General features: G+C 45.6%; 2 protein-coding genes across 3 annotated transcripts; both read left to right on the forward strand.

Annotated features, from left to right (window-relative positions):
* Nucleotides 1-1,243: 1,243 nt before the first annotated feature.
* arf3a (ADP-ribosylation factor 3a) lies at nt 1,244-2,394 on the forward strand (the record flags this gene model as incomplete). Of its 2 annotated transcripts, XM_084554354.1 has the most annotated exons (4): nt 1,244-1,394; nt 1,480-1,590; nt 1,898-2,022; nt 2,111-2,394. In XM_084554354.1, the coding sequence occupies 4 exons, from the start codon at nt 1,247-1,249 to the stop codon at nt 2,270-2,272; spliced, it is 546 nt and encodes a 181-aa protein (XP_084410480.1). In that variant the 3' UTR covers nt 2,273-2,394. The 2 variants fall into 2 exon arrangements, with proteins under 2 accessions (XP_084410480.1, XP_084410479.1); XM_084554353.1 differs by lacking the exon at nt 1,480-1,590 and having other exon boundaries at nt 1,247-1,394.
* Nucleotides 2,395-6,967: 4,573 nt separating this feature from the next.
* On the forward strand, nt 6,968-19,489 carry erbb3b (erb-b2 receptor tyrosine kinase 3b). The gene is made up of 28 exons (XM_084554355.1): nt 6,968-7,141; nt 8,770-8,924; nt 9,035-9,221; nt 9,889-10,014; nt 10,095-10,157; nt 10,279-10,397; nt 11,342-11,483; nt 11,631-11,744; nt 11,830-11,947; nt 12,037-12,110; nt 12,350-12,440; nt 13,258-13,460; nt 13,634-13,766; nt 13,863-13,956; nt 14,749-14,906; nt 15,003-15,059; nt 15,360-15,501; nt 15,604-15,723; nt 15,862-15,960; nt 16,104-16,289; nt 16,375-16,530; nt 16,622-16,697; nt 16,788-16,934; nt 17,023-17,120; nt 17,199-17,375; nt 17,467-17,538; nt 17,804-18,098; nt 18,181-19,489. Exons 1-28 carry the CDS (start codon nt 7,063-7,065, stop codon nt 19,035-19,037), a joined length of 4,338 nt encoding a protein of 1,445 aa, XP_084410481.1. The 5' UTR covers nt 6,968-7,062; the 3' UTR covers nt 19,038-19,489.
* The last annotated feature ends 28 nt before the right edge of the window (nt 19,490-19,517 follow it).

The raw sequence follows: 19,517 nt of genomic DNA on the forward strand, positions 1-19,517 counted from the left end.
CCGGTGCCCTCCTGCAATGCTCCCGGCTTTGCAGAAGCCATCGGGAAAAGACAAACGTGAGGTGGTCGCGGAAATCCAACTATCGCGAGAGCACGCCCTTTTAACAGCGGCGTCTCATCGCGAGACTATCATCCATTCCTCTGCCTGAATCCAGCTGGTATCCTGCCTGCCGCTGACGGGGTGAGTGTGAATGAGATGCAAATGGTGAAAATGCTCATAGATGCGAGTGATTTTTTTTTAGAAAACGACAAACGTATCGCTTTGGAAATGCGCTGAAACGCTTGTTTGTAAATGAACCACCGTTAATCGACGACCTCAGGCCGACCGGAGCGTTTGTCGTGACTGTTCGAGGGGATTATAGCACCAAAATTGACCCGGAGATTTAAAATAATAATAATAATATTAATAATATAGGCATAATATAGCTTGCAAAGTACAATCGAATAAATATCAAGCTCATTAAAAGGTCGGTTACTATTCATCGGGTGCTTGGACTGCAGCATCAGTCGTGTTCCCCTCGCATTATGACAGATGTACATGGATGTGCGGCCACTGCAGCTGTAACAAGCTATGCTAGCAGCTACTGCCTGTGCATTTGAAATAAATGAATGGACGTGTTGCTAGATCAGTTCACAGCAAGAGCTAAAACACTCACCCATGAGAGAATCAGAAAAGAGGGACACACCGTGCATTTTAAGTGCACCTCAGGCAGAATATGTCTGCACAAGTTGACAACAGAGTTGGCCTGTTAAAGGGCCCTTACCCTGAAGGGCCACGGAAATCCAAAGCCTCTCCCTACCCTCTGTGCACTAGGCTCCGTGCATGGCACGTTTCCCACAAGTTACGTGTTTTTATTATGTAATTGATCGTTTAAGCTTCCATTTATCTCGCATCGCCTGCAAACAGCACAGGAAGGTGGTCACTCTGCACCACATGAAAGCAGAGATCCAGCATGGCGGCTGGTTTCCCCAGTGAGCTGTCACAGTGTAAAGCAAGTCAGGTCAGCTGCCTGCCTGCCGAGGTGTGAAGTAAGCTTTTACAGGCTTTCCTCTGAGGCAGCGTTGAGCCGTAACGAGGTGGTAATGTAGCTGTAGAAGAGCTACTGTCTCGCCACATGTTTTCTTTTGTGTGTGTGTGTGTGGGTTTTTGACCTTCTGGATGTGGTTGGCAGTTTATTTTGCAGCGTAAAAAGGTGGCCCTTTCAGTTCCCTGTGTAACAGTCTCGTTGCAGTTGCCTCCGGTCATCATGGGAAACATCTTCGGGAACTTGTTGAAGAGCCTGATAGGCAAGAAGGAGATGCGGATTCTCATGGTGGGGCTGGACGCCGCCGGGAAAACCACCATCCTCTACAAGCTGAAGCTGGGGGAGATCGTCACCACCATCCCCACAATCGGTGTGTGCTGAAAGGATAAATGAGCGTTGGATTAAATAAAGTCTCAGAGTTTGTCCAGCTTATGTTGTGATTTATTTATATGCAGGTTTCAACGTGGAAACAGTGGAATACAAGAACATCAGCTTCACTGTGTGGGATGTGGGTGGCCAGGACAAGATCCGTCCCCTTTGGAGACACTACTTCCAGAACACGCAGGGTGAGCCACGCTGACAGCCTCTCATGATGCATCAGTCGGCCATGTTGGACTTGGCTAGGCCTCCCCGGTGCTGCTGCACATCCTGCAGCGCACGCTCGCCCCCAGCACCTGAGGGCATATCTGACTAATCCTTGAGATGAGGTCATTTTCATGCAGGCTCCAAATGTTTCAAATTATCACCGTCTTAGTCATCTTGAAAGCCTGGACAATGATTAAACCTGGTTCAACAATATGTTGTTGTTTTTTTAAACATTACTGTGTAATGTTAGAAACAGTATAACAGAGATGAGCTTTATTTCTCTTGCAGGTTTGATCTTTGTGGTGGACAGCAACGATCGTGAGAGGGTTAACGAAGCGAGGGAGGAGCTGATGAGGATGCTGGCCGAGGACGAGCTCCGTGACGCCGTACTCCTCGTCTTTGCCAACAAACAGGTACGAGCTTCTCCCGCTCACCCCCCCCTCTCCCTGAAGCCGAAGCCTCCTGGATGACTCCCTCTTCTCCCGTGTGGTTTTTGCTCAGGACCTGCCCAACGCCATGAACGCCGCGGAGATCACAGACAAGCTGGGCCTGCACTCCTTACGCCACCGCAACTGGTACATCCAAGCCACCTGCGCCACCAGCGGGGACGGCCTCTACGAGGGCCTGGACTGGCTGGCCAATCAGCTGAAGAACAAAAAGTGAGGGGGGCCCGGTCAGTAGACGCGGGGAAGAGCCTGGGTGCCAGCTCCAGGTAGTGGTTATAGTGTGATCCATTGTGTTTACACAGAGAGGAAATGCTGAAAAGCTCCCAGGGGGTGACTCTCGATGGCTTTCTCCCCCCCCCTCAAAAATACTTTTAATATTTTATTTCCTTACTTTGATTCATTTAATTAGTTTGGATCTGTGGTGAGCGTTTTTGATCATTTTCAAACCAATGGTGTCAAAGTCGACCGAAGTGATTTACATCCTATAAACTTAAATATTGGAACATAATACTATAATAATGTTACAGTAAAAGTATATGAATTCCCCCTTTTTTGCGACCTCCGTGAACATTTAACTTCTTCAGAAATTGTGACGAAGCCATGACGGCGGCCTTCCCTCAGACACTTGGTGTAAATTATGAAGAATGTCCTAATAGTACAGTGGGAATACTATCACATTGTTTAAAAACAGTATACTCAGATAAGTGTAATGTCGTAATATATTGTCCATACAGAGATTTTTACTGCTACCTACAGCTACGCTCTCCAGATTTTATTCAAATGTGATCAGATTTTATTTAGAGGCATCATTTTATTTATTTTTTTATCAAATGACATACGTATATAGAGGTTTATTTATTGGTTTGTGCATTACACGGTTTCTATCCCTTTATTGCATTTACTGCTCAGGCAGCTGGTGACAAAAGAAGCCCCTCAGTATCACTGTACATTACTGCTGCTTCCCAATCTGCATGGAGATATCCCAGTGCTGGCTCGTGGGCTTGTATAAGAGCTGTGAAGCACCGCGGGCCGCTGCTGTAAATAATTCTTAGTCGACGCGCCTGGCTCGGTAAGGGTTAAAACAATTTGCGTGGCATCGGCGAGGTGTGATATCTGAACTGATGCGGATGAGAGAGCAGGCGCACTCTACTACCGGCTCTGTGGCTTTGAAAAAAAATAATAATTAATGCTGCTATTGGCCTGCCCCGTGGAGAGTGACGCGGCACAGCATGTGATTGGCAATATTAGAGAGCTTATGTGGTTTTGAATGTTTTTATTTTATTTTTCAAAAGCAGCTGCGCCGTGTCTGTCCAAAGCACTCACGTTGCTTGTCACCCTGGTCCGTTCCCTACTTGACATTACGTGTGTTTCTCGTGTTAACCAAATCCGTGTGTATCATGCTGCACAAAGTAAGAAAAGATGCATTATGGTTGTAAAACAAAAAAAAAAAGAAAAAAAACTATGTTCCTCCTTGTGTTTTTGAATGCAGTGTTAATTTATTTTGATATATTTTTTCTTGCTAACTAGACCTGGCAGCTTTGCAGTCTTTTTATTTTAGTTTTTTTTTGAGTCTCCACACAAAATGTGAATAAGGGGAGAGAGGATGGTAGTAATACTGCATCATAAGGCATGTTAATACTGTACAAGAGCTGTAATAAAAGTGAACTATAATAGCCTGTTTCCTCAGACTATACTTGTTAGTCTAAAATCAGTGCTGCTGGTTGGAACAAATGCTGTACTAAATAAATGTTATGGGTTTAGTGTAAAGTTTACCGAACAACCTTCTAATATGCAAAAGCATGCTTTTCTATGTCAAGCGCAAACTGTATATATGTTCATGTAACGAGAAAAGTACACCATGGTATTCGCGGTTAAAGTGCTGTTGATACACCTGTAGATATCGGGGTCAGCGTGTTTGGCAGATACTGACAGCAGCTTGTGTGTGCGTGCGTGACGTGCCCTCTATCATGTTCAGTTTTGTGTGAAAATATTTTTTGTTCTTTTGTTTTTTTGTGGCCTTATTTTCGCCAGTGGTTCGTTTCTCTTTGATAGCAGGTCTGTTTGTAGGAATGTCCGGCGGTCCAGTGTCTCACCTACGACCTGTGACACTGATGCGCTCGCAGTAACGTTGCGGTTAAACGTCGCCTCCTTTGGAGACGACGGGCAGACTTTGACTGGAGAAAGACGAGGCCGCACAACATTCCAACCGATGACGCGTTTTCAGAAAGGAGCAAGATGAATTCATTGAAGGCTGAAGAATAGAAACAGAAAAAAGTGCAAAAGTGTTGAATGATTTAATGATTTCTGGCACTACGTCGATCAATAAAAAGACCAAAACGTACATTTGTCTTACTTGTTTTTCTTTCTATCGCTCACTGTTTCACACTTGTGTTGCTTATTTTTTGCACCGGCACAGATTTAAATAGCGTAAATACCTTTCAGGTCTATAAAATTGCAAAGTTTAACTGCTTGACGCAAGATGTCTGTCGCTGCTCTGGAGGGCCAGTTCTTTTTATATGTGCACCGGAGGTTTCGTGTTCCACATTACACTTGTATGAGCTGCACATCGGACCACGGTTGGTTTTCCAAACCAGTTGTCGTGTCACCATATCCTCTTGTGCGTACACGTGTTGAACTCGGATTTAAGGTGAGCACAGTGAAGCTGTCCTTCCTCTCACAGTGGGAATAAGAAACAACCGTGGTGTCCCAAACTCTGCACGTACATCATTTAGCACACAGAAGGCCAAACATCCAAATTAATTAAAAAGACTGTTATTTATTTATTTTTTTTCAGGGATTTGAGACTTAAAATACCAACTAAGACTGAAGCTAGATTAATTAACAACACACGTTACATGCTTGTTTACTGAAAGTGTAGTGGTGAACAAAGGCAGGCAAAGACCGGGTCAAGTAGGTGGGAAGGACATGGATCTACATCGCCTTTCTCCTTTGTCCTTTCCTAACTGCTGTCATCAAGAGAAGTTTGGCACAATCAGGTAGTTTCCCTGCGGAATTGCTGCCCTCCACAGAGAGTCATTCCCGTCCCAGCCAATCAGAGGTCGGTGCAGGGGTGAGTGCCGCTGTGTCTCCAAGGGTGTGACAGCAGTATGTGAGTCAGATCTGCTCCCAGGGCCACCAGCCCCCAGGGCCCCCTGCAGGACGGCCACAATAGAAGCCCCAGGGCGGATGCCATAGCTGGGATTCCCACCCGTAACCGGGACACCTTCGCCCAGGGCACAGACACACTGGCAGCAGCCCCACAATCAATTCATCAATCTCTCGAGGGAGTGGCAACTGCAAAAGGCCACAGCAGGCACCCTCTCACAGTTCTCATTGGACAGGGCCACCGGGGCTGACACCGAAGCCGACACCGTGGTGGTGGTGGTGGCGGTGTTGTAAAAGTGCCAAACTCATCAGGCGTTTATCAGAGACACTTTTCTGGACAGCGCAGGAACCCTCCTGAGAATGTGAACAATTAATCACCAAAATGTATTTGTTTGGGTTTTCCATTGTTTCACATTAATTCACTGAAAGACAGACTTGTGTTTATGCGACAACACTCAGTTTTTAAGTGAAAATTAATTCCAACTTATTGAGTAATGATTCTGCGCAAAGATTCCCGTCACTCTGGGTGTAAACAGATTAACAGCAGCCGACCATTTTATTACAGGAGATTAGAGACCTGACTACAACCTCTAATAAATTATGTAAAAAAAAATAAAAAATAAATCCATGCATGTATGAACAATGACTGTGCAGCAGCTCTGTGCAATTCACAGACTCTGTCTCCTCCTGCTGGACAAACAACTGGTGGGGAGGCACAGTTAAGACAAGAACTAATCTACCCTGAAACCATGTCACAGTTGTAAATCCATTACATTTTACACCTTTTATTCCTTCTTGGTGAGTTTTGTCAGCAGGTTATTTAAAAGACGAACATTAAGAATCAAATTTCTTCTTCTGAAACTTGATAATAATCACGATCCGAGCCTCGCTTTTATTCAGATTTCTCCAAAACAGCCACTTTCAAACAAACCGAGGACTGTTCAGCTATCTCCATCTCAATGAGATTACCAGTGCATCTGTCAGAAGCAGTTACTGATATCAATCCATTAGTGGCCAGTCGCCCTTTTCACTCACAACTCCATGTTCAGGAATCTCGCCTGCTCTGAGGCCTTCTTTTTTTCTCTTCTTCTGCTCAAATTAAGCATGTTCTTGTTTTGGGTTCAGAAGTCACTTGACCGTCTGACAATGTGCCCATTGTGACAGGCCGCTCCATACGCATCAAAGAGGTGATTAACCAGTTGACAGGGCTGTGGGGACAATACTGCTCTTTACAGGGAAAACAGTGCGGCCACTCAGAGCGCTGGGTGCAGACTGGGAGACCGTGGCCCTGCCTCTGCATGCAGCAGCTGACAGCAAGAAACCAAAATAACTGCACACAGAGAGACATGTAGGATGCATGGTGTTCCCACTGGTGCACATGCAAAAGATTTAAGTCACAGTGAATGTTTGGAATAGATCAAACCTTCTATCAGTAGTGAAACTAATTAATAAAATACATAATTTATTAATTTATAATAATTATAATAATAAAAACACCACAGAGCTCTACAAGGGCTCTCCAGCGTTTGCATACTCCGCGTTACAATTGAGAGAGCTACTCGGGGGAGAGAGAAAAAAAAAGACGGATCAGCCTCTGATTGGTCAATAAACACGGCTCCGGGCCAATCAGACGTCTCTGTTCGGGAGGGAAATCCCAGCGTCAGAATAAACCGCAACTTGTTCGCCGTTTTCAGTTTTGCATAATTACGAATGTTTTGTCAGAAGCGGCTGCATTTGTCCTTCACATTGACTTCATGTTTTTTTTTTTTTTTTTTAATTTAATTTATTTATTTTTTATATTATTTTACCTTTCTACTCGCCGACATAACACTGGCTACCCGGAGGACTATTAAACCCGAGTGATATGGTGTTATCTGGGTGAACGGATCCCACATCATCAGCATGGACCAGCTTCGAGTCTTATTACTGTGTTTGACTGTGTTGTGGAAGCTGCAGGCAGCATCAACCCGGACTCATGAAGGTAGGAGGATTTAATATGTTATATTAGAGGTCTTGGTCCTGATTGATCCTGCTGCTGTGAGAGCTTTACTTCACCTGTTGGCTCTTACTCTGCAACATAACACCTGAATTAAACCCAACATGTTATTGAATTGTATCTTGTAGAATAGAATAGTTAATATTTATGCATTGAGAGAGCTTTTTTTTTTACTATTTCTGGGATCCTATCAAGGTCCTTAATTTCCCCTGGGATCTGCTACCTATGGATATCATGTAAAAAGCAACAGCAGCACGTCACTTTAAGTGCACTACTTAACCCTAACCCACACTGCAAAAAAAAAAAAAGAAGAAGAAGAAGAAAAAAATCATTTACTAAATTATTTATAATAGCGTGGTTGTCAGCAGATGCTTACAAATGCATGGCATTTCCAAGTCCCTAGACAATATAAAGACTTATTCACGAGCTTGCCACTTGGTGAACCATTTACTAAATGTTTCCTACTCCTAATAAATGCTAAAGAGGCTTGAAAGAACAATCCCTCATTGTCTGTTGTTGTTTTTTTAGTTTGCATGAAGCATAAAGGGTCACTTTTTTACTATGATCCCATGTTGGATCGTGTGTATGTTTTGTAAGTTTTAATTGCTCTGTGTTTCTCTTCTATTCATGCGTTCAGCCGTGCATAGATAAATATAGTATATAGTATATATATATAGTATATAGCTCTCTGTTATTAACCATAAAAGTGCATGCAACAAGTCTTGAAGGTGGTTTTTGAGGGTAACCATCAACTTCCAGATGGTAAAATGTGGTTAGTACCTGCTTCTTCATAATGAAGACAGGGAATGCGACTTGACCGTTGCAGTGTTGCGTCTTGTGTTTGCACATAAAGACCCAGCGCCGCAGTTTTCTGTGGTGCACCACTGAGAGATGGTGTGCATGTCTCCTTCCGTTCACGATATTTCCCTTCGCTCTGCCAGAATGTCCCACTCACACACGGCCCATTGTCTTTTGGTATGATCTCAGCGACGCACACTCCTCAGACACATGCACACACAAGGAGCACTGTCTGCCACTGCATCTCTCGTCACTCACTGGGGGACACTGTCCACATTTATAGCTTTATCACAATGAAGCACTTTGTTTTTGGAAAAAGAAAAAGACCCTGCTTCTTTTGGCCCCTCGGGCTCCTCTCCATCGGCCCCAGGCCTGGACAGCTCCGCGTACCCGGGATACAGCCTGCCTGTTTCTCTCTGGTTCACATCAAATTGGCCAAAACAGCAACGCGCGAGCCATAAATACCACAGAAACAATACGAGCCCTCACATTCACCATTTGTTTAGATTTTACAAGAGTTTTTTTTCTTCATTGAAGAGACATTCTTCATTTTCAAATGCATTCCGTTTGTTTCTGTCCACTTCTGAACAAAATAAAAAGTGTCGGTCTGAGGACAAAGAGGGAATTTTGCTGACTGAATGTAACCACTCAGATTTCTGGAAACTCATAGTAAATTCATCTGGATGTCATATTGTCAGTCACTTTGACACCCAGTCTGGTCTGTGGGCTTTGTCTCCCATCCTCCTAAGCCGTATGAACAGGAGAAACAATTACAGTGACACACTTGGTGAAATGTGAACCTGTCCCTCTGTCAGAGGTGTGTCCCGGTACTCAGAATGGTTTGAGCTCCACCGGCTCTCAGGAGAATCAGTACAACCTGATCAAGGACCGGTACGACGGCTGTGAGATCGTCATAGGAAACCTGGAGATCACTCAGATTGAGAGTAACTGGGACTTCTCCTTCCTCAAGGTAAACCTCATACTTCTTCGCTTCCCTTGCCCTGTCTTTCAACTGGTTTTCAAACCCCAGAATGATTTCCCTGCTGTCTCATATGTTGTCGATCTGCTTCTCCCCTCCAGACAATCCGCGAGGTGACTGGATACGTCCTCATTGCTATGAATCACTTTCAAGAGGTTCCTCTGGGGAAGCTGCGGGTCATCAGAGGAAACAGCTTGTATGAGAGACGCTTTGCCCTCTCGGTCTTCTTCAACTACCCCAAGGACGGCTCCAACGGCCTGCGGCAGCTGGGGCTCATGAATTTGACAGGTTAATGGGAGCAGACACTATAGAGGCAGGAAAACTGAAGCATATGAAGAGATATCTTATATCTAAGGTGAAGAGGGAAGTCTTCTTCAACAGTGACCGGAAAAATATTTGACCCAAAAGCAAAACTAAGAAAAAATCTTGTCTTTTTTCTCTAAATATGCGAAAAAACATGAAAGACAAATATCTTGTAGCTGGCAGTTATTCATTATTTGAGATCTCAGACATAATAAAGAAAAGATTTAGAGTAAACACAGCCTCGGCTGTAGCTCATTGTCAGCCATTTCTGGACATCTAAAATTTATTGTGCTCTAAAAAGGAGGTGATTAATGGCAAGGAGCGGCTTGGACTCATTTTAGTCTCCCCTCCACTTCTGCCAAAACCCCTGACATGCCAGGAAAGCATCTGAAATGTGTCACATAGATCTTCATCACGGCGGACAGTTTGACTTTTCAAAGCAAGAAAACCACAGGTGTTACAAAAGATAGCTAAATGACCCGATAAGATTCGATGGAGTGAGCAGCGCTGACGATATCAGGACCATGAATCAAGTATCAAGAAAACGGCCGATAATAAATCAAACAAAGCTCCATATACTATGGTTTCTACTCAAAGTCTGAATCTATTCTCTATTTATATCTCACATCATGTGTCTCCCATCTCTTCACAGAGATCCTGGAGGGAGGAGTGCAGATCATCAACAACAAATACCTGAATTATGGCCCCTGGATCTTCTGGCAAGACATCGTCCGGGACAACAGTGCTCCTATTGACGTCCAGTACAACGGCGAGAGAGGTCAGCATGTCAGGATGATCTCTGGGTTGTTTCTTTTTAAGTGCAGCCTGACCTTCTGCATCTTCCTCCTTCTTTCTCAGGGCCGTGCCACAAATCTTGTGGAGATTACTGCTGGGGGCCAAACCAGGAGCAATGTCAGATCCGTGAGTGCCCAATTTTTCCATTTTTACTTCAGTGTACGTTTTCCTTCATCAACATGTGGAAATACGTTGAGACGGAGATGTACACGTACATTTACGTGTCCTCTGATCATATGTGTTTCAGTGTCCAAGACGGTGTGCGCCCCACAGTGCAATGGCCGATGTTTTGGGACAAGCCCCAGGGACTGCTGCCACGTGGAGTGTGCAGCGGGATGCAAGGGGCCTCTAGATGTGGACTGCTTCGTGAGTGCATTGTTTTTGCCTCTGTGGGAATTTGCCCGTAAAATTGAGAGAAAAACTGTCCTTGCACAATAAAGAGTCAGTTTCTCATGGAAGTTTTTTTTGCTTTTAAGCTTGAACCTTACACTTTCATTCACATAATCATCTGTCTATAGGTAAGGTGTTACCTCACTGTTTGAATTCTGTTATTCACCTAATTATAAAGCATGGATAATTGCACTTATAAACTGTATCATGATGCAGGCCGCTATTGTTGCTTGTTACAGCAGTTTCACTATAATATGGATCTGTTTTGTCATGACATCAATGAGCGGTTGCACAGTTGTTCTTAGGAACTTTGTTTTTACTGGTGCGAGTGACGTTTGACGACCAGCTGCCAAACGGCAACGCACTAAAATCAGTCTTTTGACACTCTAGTTTATTTTTTGTTCTTGAAATGTGGCTTTCTAACAACGTAGCGTGAGAGTCTGCTGACACGCAAGTGGCTTTCTGGGAATATACTGAGGACTGTTTTGGGCTCAGTTCTAACTTTTATGCCAACATGCTCACAGTACTGCCACGCTGGTGTCTGTAAATTTATAGAATTCATCCTGGGACAAGCATGCACATGTGCACCGCGTGTCCCAGCAAACCATTTGATATTTGCCATGATTAAAAGGTGTCAACCTGTTGGTAATGCTACAGGGGGTCACTAAAATCAGTATGATTTAAGCTCTGGGGGTAGATTTAAAAGCAACCCGTGTCATAGAAGATATTTTAGTGTGGACCAATTTGGTAGCCATGGCTAAAATGCAACTGAACAGTTAAGGCCTGGTGTTATTTTGGACATTAAACAAAAACCACTTATATTTTGATTACTTTAGGATTATTTCTTTACTTAATGGACTTCAATAGCCATAGGTTTCACACATGGGAATTACACTTCTGTTGCGTTTGTCCTTGTACAGGCGTGTCGTCATTTCAACGACTCCGGAGCATGCGTGCCTCAGTGTCCCCAGACTCTGATCTATAACAAGCAGACGTTTCAAATGGAGACCAACCCCAATGCCAAATACCAGTACGGATCCATCTGTGTCTCTCAGTGCCCCAGTGAGTGGCCTTCGTGTGTTTGCATACTCGACAGGTTTTCTTGTTGCCTACTTTTTCAATGAGACTGTGCAGCAAACCTTTATCTTGCATACTCTTTGCTGTGGTTGTTCTGTTTTGATTAAATGTGTCTTTTCTTTCTCTCCGTAGCTCATTTTGTGGTGGACGGTAGCTCCTGTGTGAGCGTCTGTCCTCCGGACAAGATGGAGGTGGAGAGAGAAGGCCAGAGGCAGTGCGAGCTCTGCAGCGGACTCTGCCCGAAAGGTTGACACTGACGCACGCACATCTTCCACCGACGTCATGTCGCAATCATCAGGAATAATTTGGCTTTTTTCTGTCGTCCCTGCAGTGTGTGAAGGCACCGGTGCTGAACACAGACAGACCGTGGACTCCAGCAACATCGACAGCTTCATCAACTGCACCAAGATCCAGGGCAGCCTTCACTTCCTGGTCACAGGGATTCTTGGGTAAACCTCTGTATAATCTGGAAAATCTCTCAGTACAGTACCATGAAGTCCACATGTCGAGATTATGTTTTTTAAACTCATACTTGCAGAGATGACTTTAAGAACATCCCTCCACTGGACGCCAAAAAACTGGAGGTGTTCAGCACTGTCAGAGAAATAACAGGTGTGTTTTTACAGTATGGCGTGTATGCAAATAGTTTCAATCCTTTGTCAAAGTATTCTTCCATTTGTCACTGATCAGTCACAGTGAACATGTAGCTGTCCTTTAACTCTAAAATCTTTTTATCCATCTAATACCTTCTGCTGAGATGGGATACTTGCCGTTAGTCAACTGTATGCACAACATCGTGCCACGTGTTTCTTAAAACCTGTTTTAACATTATCTCCATGTTTCATTCTCAGATATTCTGAACATCCAGTCGTGGCCCAAAGAGCTGAACGATCTGTCTGTTTTTTCGAGTCTCACCACCATTCAAGGGAGGTCGCTCTACAAGTAAGTGATGACGCGCAGCGCTACGTGAGACCTGCAAATTATGCATCAGACGGAATCAGCCGAGAGCAGAAGTCGAGCTGTGTCTCCTGAAATTAAATCATCCATGTATCCATTAGCTATTTGCACTTGTCCTCGTGGGGGGGACTGGAGCCTATCCCCACCTGATATTGGGCGAGACACAGAGAAATGCAGAAGGAAAGACACACCTCCAGACAGTTTGGAATCACCAATTAACCTAACAAGCGAACATGCAAACTCCTCACTGAGAGGCCGCAGCCAGCCGGCGGGTTAGAAAACAGTACCTTCTTTGTTGTGAGGTGTCACCCAAAAAAAAAGGAATCAGTGAAATGATAGTGACCACATAGATGTGAAGACTAGAGGTGATGGGGTGGATGAGGGTTCATTATGTTTTACAAAATAGACATCTAAGGTCTCTAACCAGCTGCTCCATTCCTCAGGCTGATTCTTGTGTTTGTAATGAACAGGAACATTGTAATGCTTGTGTCTGCATGGCATGCTCAGCGTGTTGGATCATTATGTATCATCAGTGTGATTTCACAGACTCTACACCCTGCTGTCTGTCTGCTCGCTTTTCTAAGCTTCTTTCTGTGTTAACACCTCGTGTTGAAACCGTCTAAGCGCTCTCTTCTCTCTCTGTGCATCACAGCTGTGAACAGGTATGGACTGTATGTGTTAGACTACTATCCTAACACCGACGTCCAGCCTGCAGCATGCCGTTGGAAGGCCCCGAACTAAAACGACTGTGCTGAACTCAAACGTTGCCGTGCTCTGTTTTCTCGTTGTCTCCTGACCGAAGGCGTTTTTCGCTGATGGTGATGCACATCCCCACGCTTACATCCCTGGGCCTGCGCTCCCTGCGGGAAATCAGCGACGGCAGCGTGTACATCAGTCAGAACGTCAACCTCTGTTACCACCACACCGTGAACTGGACGCAGCTGTTCAGGGGACGCAGGGTTCGAGTCAACAACCTCAACAACAACAGGCCGCTATCACAGTGTGGTGAGACGAGACAGAAACTCTACTGAAGTCAAAATGAAATGCTGCTTTTGAACTATAAATATCAGCCAAATGGGCTTTAAGCTGTAAATGACACTAATCAGTCTCTGTATCAATAGATTGCATGCTATTAGAAAATAGATTCTACATCATTGCTTTGTATTCTTCGACTGCAGTTGCAGACGGCCACGTGTGTGACCCGCTTTGTTCAGACTCAGGATGCTGGGGCCCGGGGCCCGACCACTGTCTTTCCTGTAGGAACTACAGCCGAGACGGCACATGTGTGGGCAGCTGTGCTTTTTACACCGGGTCAGTGGCTCTGAGCTGATGCTGTTTGTGTGTTGAATATGTTCCTTTAATCTACTTCTGTTTACTTCTACTGATTTCTGTATATTGTGTCTGCAGGGCTCAAAGGGAATTCGCGGGGTCTGACGGCGAGTGTGTCGCCTGTCATCCAGAGTGTAAGCCTCAGAGCGGGAAAGCTAGCTGCACCGGACCGGTAATCCCTTGCTTTTGATAAGACAGAGACATTGTAGCTCAGTCCCTCTGTACCGCATTTGACTATATATTTGCTCGTGACATGACTCCACAAACACTTGTATTAGTTGGACCTGCAGCGCTGTCCTCTTTGCTCAGTCTTCGTCTAATGTTACCATTTAATCAAAACCTCTGTAAACAGTCCTTTTATGGTCCAGCTCTTAAAATCCAGATGAAAGAAGAAACTTTACTGAGTCTCCCCGTTTCTGAACATGGTCTAACAAAAGTAATATACACCGATCAGCCACAACATTAAAACCACTGACAGGAAAAGTAAATAACATTGACCATCTTGTGACAATACAGTGTTCTGCTGGGAAACCTGGGGACCTAACATCATGTGGATGTTACTTAGACATGTAGCACCCACCTAGACCAGACCAGGCACCCCCACCCCATACCAATGACACTCCTTGATGGCAGCAGACATCCCCCCAAAATGGTTTAGGAACAACTAAAAAAAAATCACAAGGTGTTGACCTGACCTGCAAATTTCCTAGATCCCAAACTGATCAAGTATCTGTGGGATGATCCACAGGACCCAAAAGCCCCCCACTAACAACATTCTGTTACCAGACACCACAGGACACCCTCAGAAGGACCATGTCCATTATCTGATGAGTCACAACTGTAATGGAGGCACAAGGGAGACCTACACAATATTAGGAAGGTGGTCATAATGTTAGTGCGGTCTCAAGAGTAGCTGGATTTAAAGAAAATGTAGTGGAAAAATTGCTTCCCTCCTCTTTGGTAGGGTGCAGATGAGTGTGTTGCGTGCGCCAACCTTCAAGATGGTCCTTACTGCATGTCCTCCTGTCCCACTGGAGTGAATGATGGACAGAGGGGGCTGATTTTCAAATACCCCAACAGAGAGGGTCTCTGTAAGCCGTGTCACCACAACTGCACGCAGGGGTGAGACTGGACTCTCCGTCAGCGTTTCCATGCATTCTCCATGAACTGCGGGGTCACATTTATCGAATCTATGAATATAATTATTGTCTGTTTCAGATGCTTCGGGCCGGGATTAAACGACTGTTTAGAGACAGCCAGGCTGGCGGTTAGTAGGTGAGTGTCTCCCCCTGCTGGTGAACCATACACACTGCACTGTCACTGCCACTTTAAACAACCTAAATCAACATTTCACAACATTTTCACAGTGAGAACGTCCAAACCACCTTGGATTATCAAGATTTTGTTTTTATTAAGAAATTATTAATGATAAATTTCCTAATCCTGTTTATTTATGAGTTACTTCAGTAGATTTAGTCTGCATTTTCTACTCTTTGTCAAGCTGGTTCATCAGTTCATGGTTCATGACAGCCCCTCTCTCTCCATCTCTGTCTCTCTCCTCGACTGACTCTGCAGCAGTCAGATCACAGGCATAGCTTTAGGCGTCCCCGCTGGCTTGATCTTCTGCCTGGCGTTGTTTTTCCTGGGCGTCCTGTACCACCGAGGCCTCGCCATCCGTCGCAAGAGGGCCATGAGGAGGTACCTGGAGAGCGGAGAGGTGAGAACTTAGAGATCACCCTACTTGAGGAGCTGCCCTCGATTGAACTTGTGTGCAATTACAAGCGATTACATTAAAAAAAACCTGCTCTGTTGCCGGCAGAGCTTTGAGCCCCTAGGTCCTGGAGAGAAAGGCACCAAGGTTCTCGCCCGAATCCTGAGACCCTGCGAGCTGAAAAAAATCAAAGCGCTCGGCTTGGGTGTTTTTGGCACGGTGCACAAGGTAATAATTAACCTCCATTTGTTAGACGTTCGCTGAGCATCCATCACTGATTTGTGTGCTCTTCCTAAATGAGATTTGCAGACTCATTAGCACTGATCTAGATCTAATCCATAGCTGTGCATTTAATTTGTTTTTAAGGGCTTTTGGACTCCAGAGGGAGAGACGGTGAAGATCCCGGTGGCCATTAAGACCATCCAGGATACCTCAGGAAGACAGACTTTCACCGAGATCACTGATGTGAGTCTCAGACATAAAAATAGCATAAGGAAGCTTCAACTTGGGATGGAGGGTTTTAACTGCGACAAAAAGAGAGCGAGTGATTTAGAATTGGTTTAGAAGGAAAAACAAATGTCTGTCTTTTCATCTTGTTTGTTGTGCAGCATTTGCTGTCCATGGGCAGCCTGGACCACCCCTACATCGTCCGGCTGCTGGGCATCTGTCCAGGTGCCAGTCTGCAGCTGGTGACCCAGCTCAGTTCCCAGGGCTCCTTGCTGGAGCACATCAGGCAGAACAAGAACAGCCTGGACCCCCAGCGTCTGCTCAACTGGTGTGTGCAGATTGCTAAAGTGAGTGCAGCCCGGACCTCGGCGCTAATAAATCTTACCAGCGAGCTGTCAGAGTTAAGTTAGGGTAAACGTGTTTGTGTCTCAGGGCATGTACTATCTGGAGGAGCACTGCATGGTCCACAGGAACCTGGCGGCCCGCAACGTCCTACTGAAGAACGACTACCAGGTCCAGATCTCTGACTACGGTGTAGCAGACCTCCTCTACCCCGATGACAAGAAATACGTCTACACGGACACAAAGGTTGTTCTTGGCACATTTTGAGACGTTATCTCCTCTGGCAATGACTCAAACCAATTTATTCAACCTGTGCGATATTTTCAATCTAATTCAGACGCCCATAAAGTGGATGGCGCTTGAAAGCATCCTGTTTCGGAGATACACTCATCAGAGTGATGTTTGGAGTTATGGTAAGAGGCTTTGTGAGCGTGTGTGGTGTTGCAGTGCCCCAGTATATTACGTTTTTTCTTGACGTCTGTGGCGTCTCTCCTCCTGGACAGGGGTGACAGTGTGGGAGATGATGTCATTCGGGGCCGAGCCGTACGCCTCCGTGCAGCCACAGGAGGTGCCGAGTCTGCTGGAGAAGGGCGAGCGCCTGTCTCAGCCCCACATCTGCACCATTGACGTCTACATGGTCATGGTTAAATGTCAGTCTAGACGTCACTCCCGTGCACACACAGACATGCTGCTTTGTGGTGTACATGTTCAATCAGCGCTCTTTGTTCCTCTTTTTAGGCTGGATGATTGATGAAAACATAAGGCCGACCTTCAAAGAGCTTGCCAGCGACTTCACTCGCATGGCCAGAGACCCACCAAGATACCTTGTCATCAAGGTGGGACCATTGTGGTTTAAGAACATTTTACAGCTTTGAATTTCAGCCTCACATGTAGATATTCTACTTGTTCTCCAGCTGGAAGGAGAAGAATCTGTCCCAGGGGAAATCCATCGCAGAGAATCTGAGCGAGGACTCCTGGACGCGGCTTTGGAAGACGAAGACGAGGAGGGACTGGAGGACCCTCTGGCTACACCTCCTCTTCAGCACTCTCCGTCTTGGAGTCTGTCTCGCTCACGGATTAATTCCTACAGAGTAATAAAATACATCTCGGAGTTTATTTCCCTCCACTGGATCAATGCTAAATCAATCAGCACCTAAACATTTTTCATTCCCTGGTTTGTAGAGCGGTGCATCTCAGGCCGGTCCAATTGGATACCTGCCAATGACCCCGAGCCCTGCTGACAGCCTCCGGCAGGTGTGACAAACACACTCTTTCACACAAATGCACTCTCATTCCTGCCATGTAAGCCCAACGCCAGCTGATTCCGGTATTGCAGAGGCGATAAAGCAGATATATTTAGCTGTGACTCTGCAGAGTTTCACTTTAATCAGCGTTGTAGCCACATCAGAATCAATATTACGGCCCAGCACTGCAAGCGGGTCGTGACCTCGGGAAGCGACTCACATTCGAAATTTCATTTTAAACAGCCGCTGCACCGGCGTCTGCTTCTCTGTCTCAGCTGTGGTTTCACAGATCTCGTCTGAGCTCGGTGCGGACGCTGCCTGAGAGGTTGGAGGTCAGGGCGAGTGGCAGGGAGGCAGAGCCGCGTGACGACGGTTTACGGACTGGGAGCCTTCACAGGGCCAGGCTTGGATCAGAGAGGAGCAACCATCCCCGCGCGCCAATCAGCCGACACAGGAAACTTTCGACGGCGTCAAGTCCGTCCTCATACAAGGTGTGGACGGCAGAGGAAGAGGAGGAGGTGGACCACTATGGATACGTCCTGCCTGGATCACCTGGCACACCAGAGAGAGGTAAACTGTAAAAAGAAGCATGCGTGTATCAGTTCTGAAAACATAAATCAACACTTCTTCCCACATTTATCTCGTCTCACAGTCTCCAGAATCTCTCATTCCGCACGGAGAAACTCAAGACTCAAGAGCAATCTTCTTCTTGTGGTGATAAATCCAGCCCAGGAGTATGTAATCATGGACACTGAGTCTGGGGATCCTCCTTGCTCGACCTGCAGTGCTTCACCACAGGGAGATGATCCCACGGGGCCGCTTTGTCGTAAAATCTCCCCCTTACCCTCTCCCACCTTCATGGCTCTGTTACCTGTAGAGGATGAAGCACACGAGGCTTGTGAAGGTGAAGGTGCCGTAGCAGAGCCAAGAGACTCAACAGAGTTCAACACCGACGTTAGTAGTGAGATCAGAGCTGCAGACGACCAGGGAGAGGTGGCTCCAGGGGTGGGCAGGTATGAGTACATGGATATCCGGCGCTCTGACTCTACAGAGGGAGAAGAACCAGCACGGGAGAGATGTGGGAGTCAAACATCTGCAGCAGAGGCAGATGAAACGGACCAAACAGCGGAGGCGTCGAAGAAAGAGGAGGACGAGGAGAAGGAGAAGCGCAGCAACACAAATAAACAAGCCACTCTTGAGGTGGATCTGAGCTGCGCGGTCATGCCCGGGCCAGATGCCCCGACAGCTGGGGGAGAAGAGGCGGAGGAGTACGAGGAAATGACCAGACTTGGAGTGGTGCCTGGCGGGTGGGAGCACGCAGAGTACCAGAACCTCCCCTCGAAAGGGAGGGCTGTTTCTGAGGAGATGGGCAGCGGCAGGTGTGCGGGGATCGGGGAATACATCAAGGTGTGTGCTGGCATCGGGGAACCTGGCAGCAACACATCATTTGATAACCCAGACTACTGGCACAGCCGGCTGTTCCTCAAGCCAGATGCTGTACGCACCTAATAATGTGGACTGGGAGTATCACAACAGGAACTTGCAAAAATTTATTTGAGCAATTTTACAATGTTGGGCATCTTTTTTTTTTTTTTTGTGTCTTCCTGACATTAAAAAAACAAAAAATATATACTGTATATAAGTAAAAACACTGTTGAATCTTAATAAAATTCACGAAACCAACTGTGAGACCATACAAAGCCATAAAATAAAACATATCCTGAATTAACTTTTAGCATATTAAGTTTTCTCGGTAGCGTATGAATGCATTATGTTTTGTTTTTTTTACAATTCTGTCATTTGTAGCAGCAGTCTTTCTGTACTTTTTATATTAACATAAACTGTATAAATTATCATGCTTATTTTTCAAATATCCAATCAACTGTGATGTGCGTAGAGCAGTATTTTTTACATGAAATATGTTTGTAAAAAAAAATTAAAAATCTTTTTTTTAAGGCTTATTCAATCGTTTCATTCGTTCGTTTTTTT

The sequence above is a fragment of the Chelon labrosus genome (genome assembly GCF_963514085.1).
Source record: "Chelon labrosus genome assembly, chromosome: 10".
Lineage (NCBI taxonomy): Eukaryota > Metazoa > Chordata > Actinopteri > Mugiliformes > Mugilidae > Chelon > Chelon labrosus.

Coding starts and splice junctions, on each gene's coding strand:
- erbb3b (XM_084554355.1), top strand. CDS start 7,063: ATGGACCAGCTTCGAGTCTTATTACTGTGTTTGACTGTGTTGTGGAAG. Junction 8,925..9,034: donor GGGACTTCTCCTTCCTCAAG/GTAAACCTCATA, acceptor TCTCCCCTCCAG/ACAATCCGCGAGGTGACTGG. Junction 16,290..16,374: donor GGTGTGTGCAGATTGCTAAA/GTGAGTGCAGCC, acceptor TTTGTGTCTCAG/GGCATGTACTATCTGGAGGA.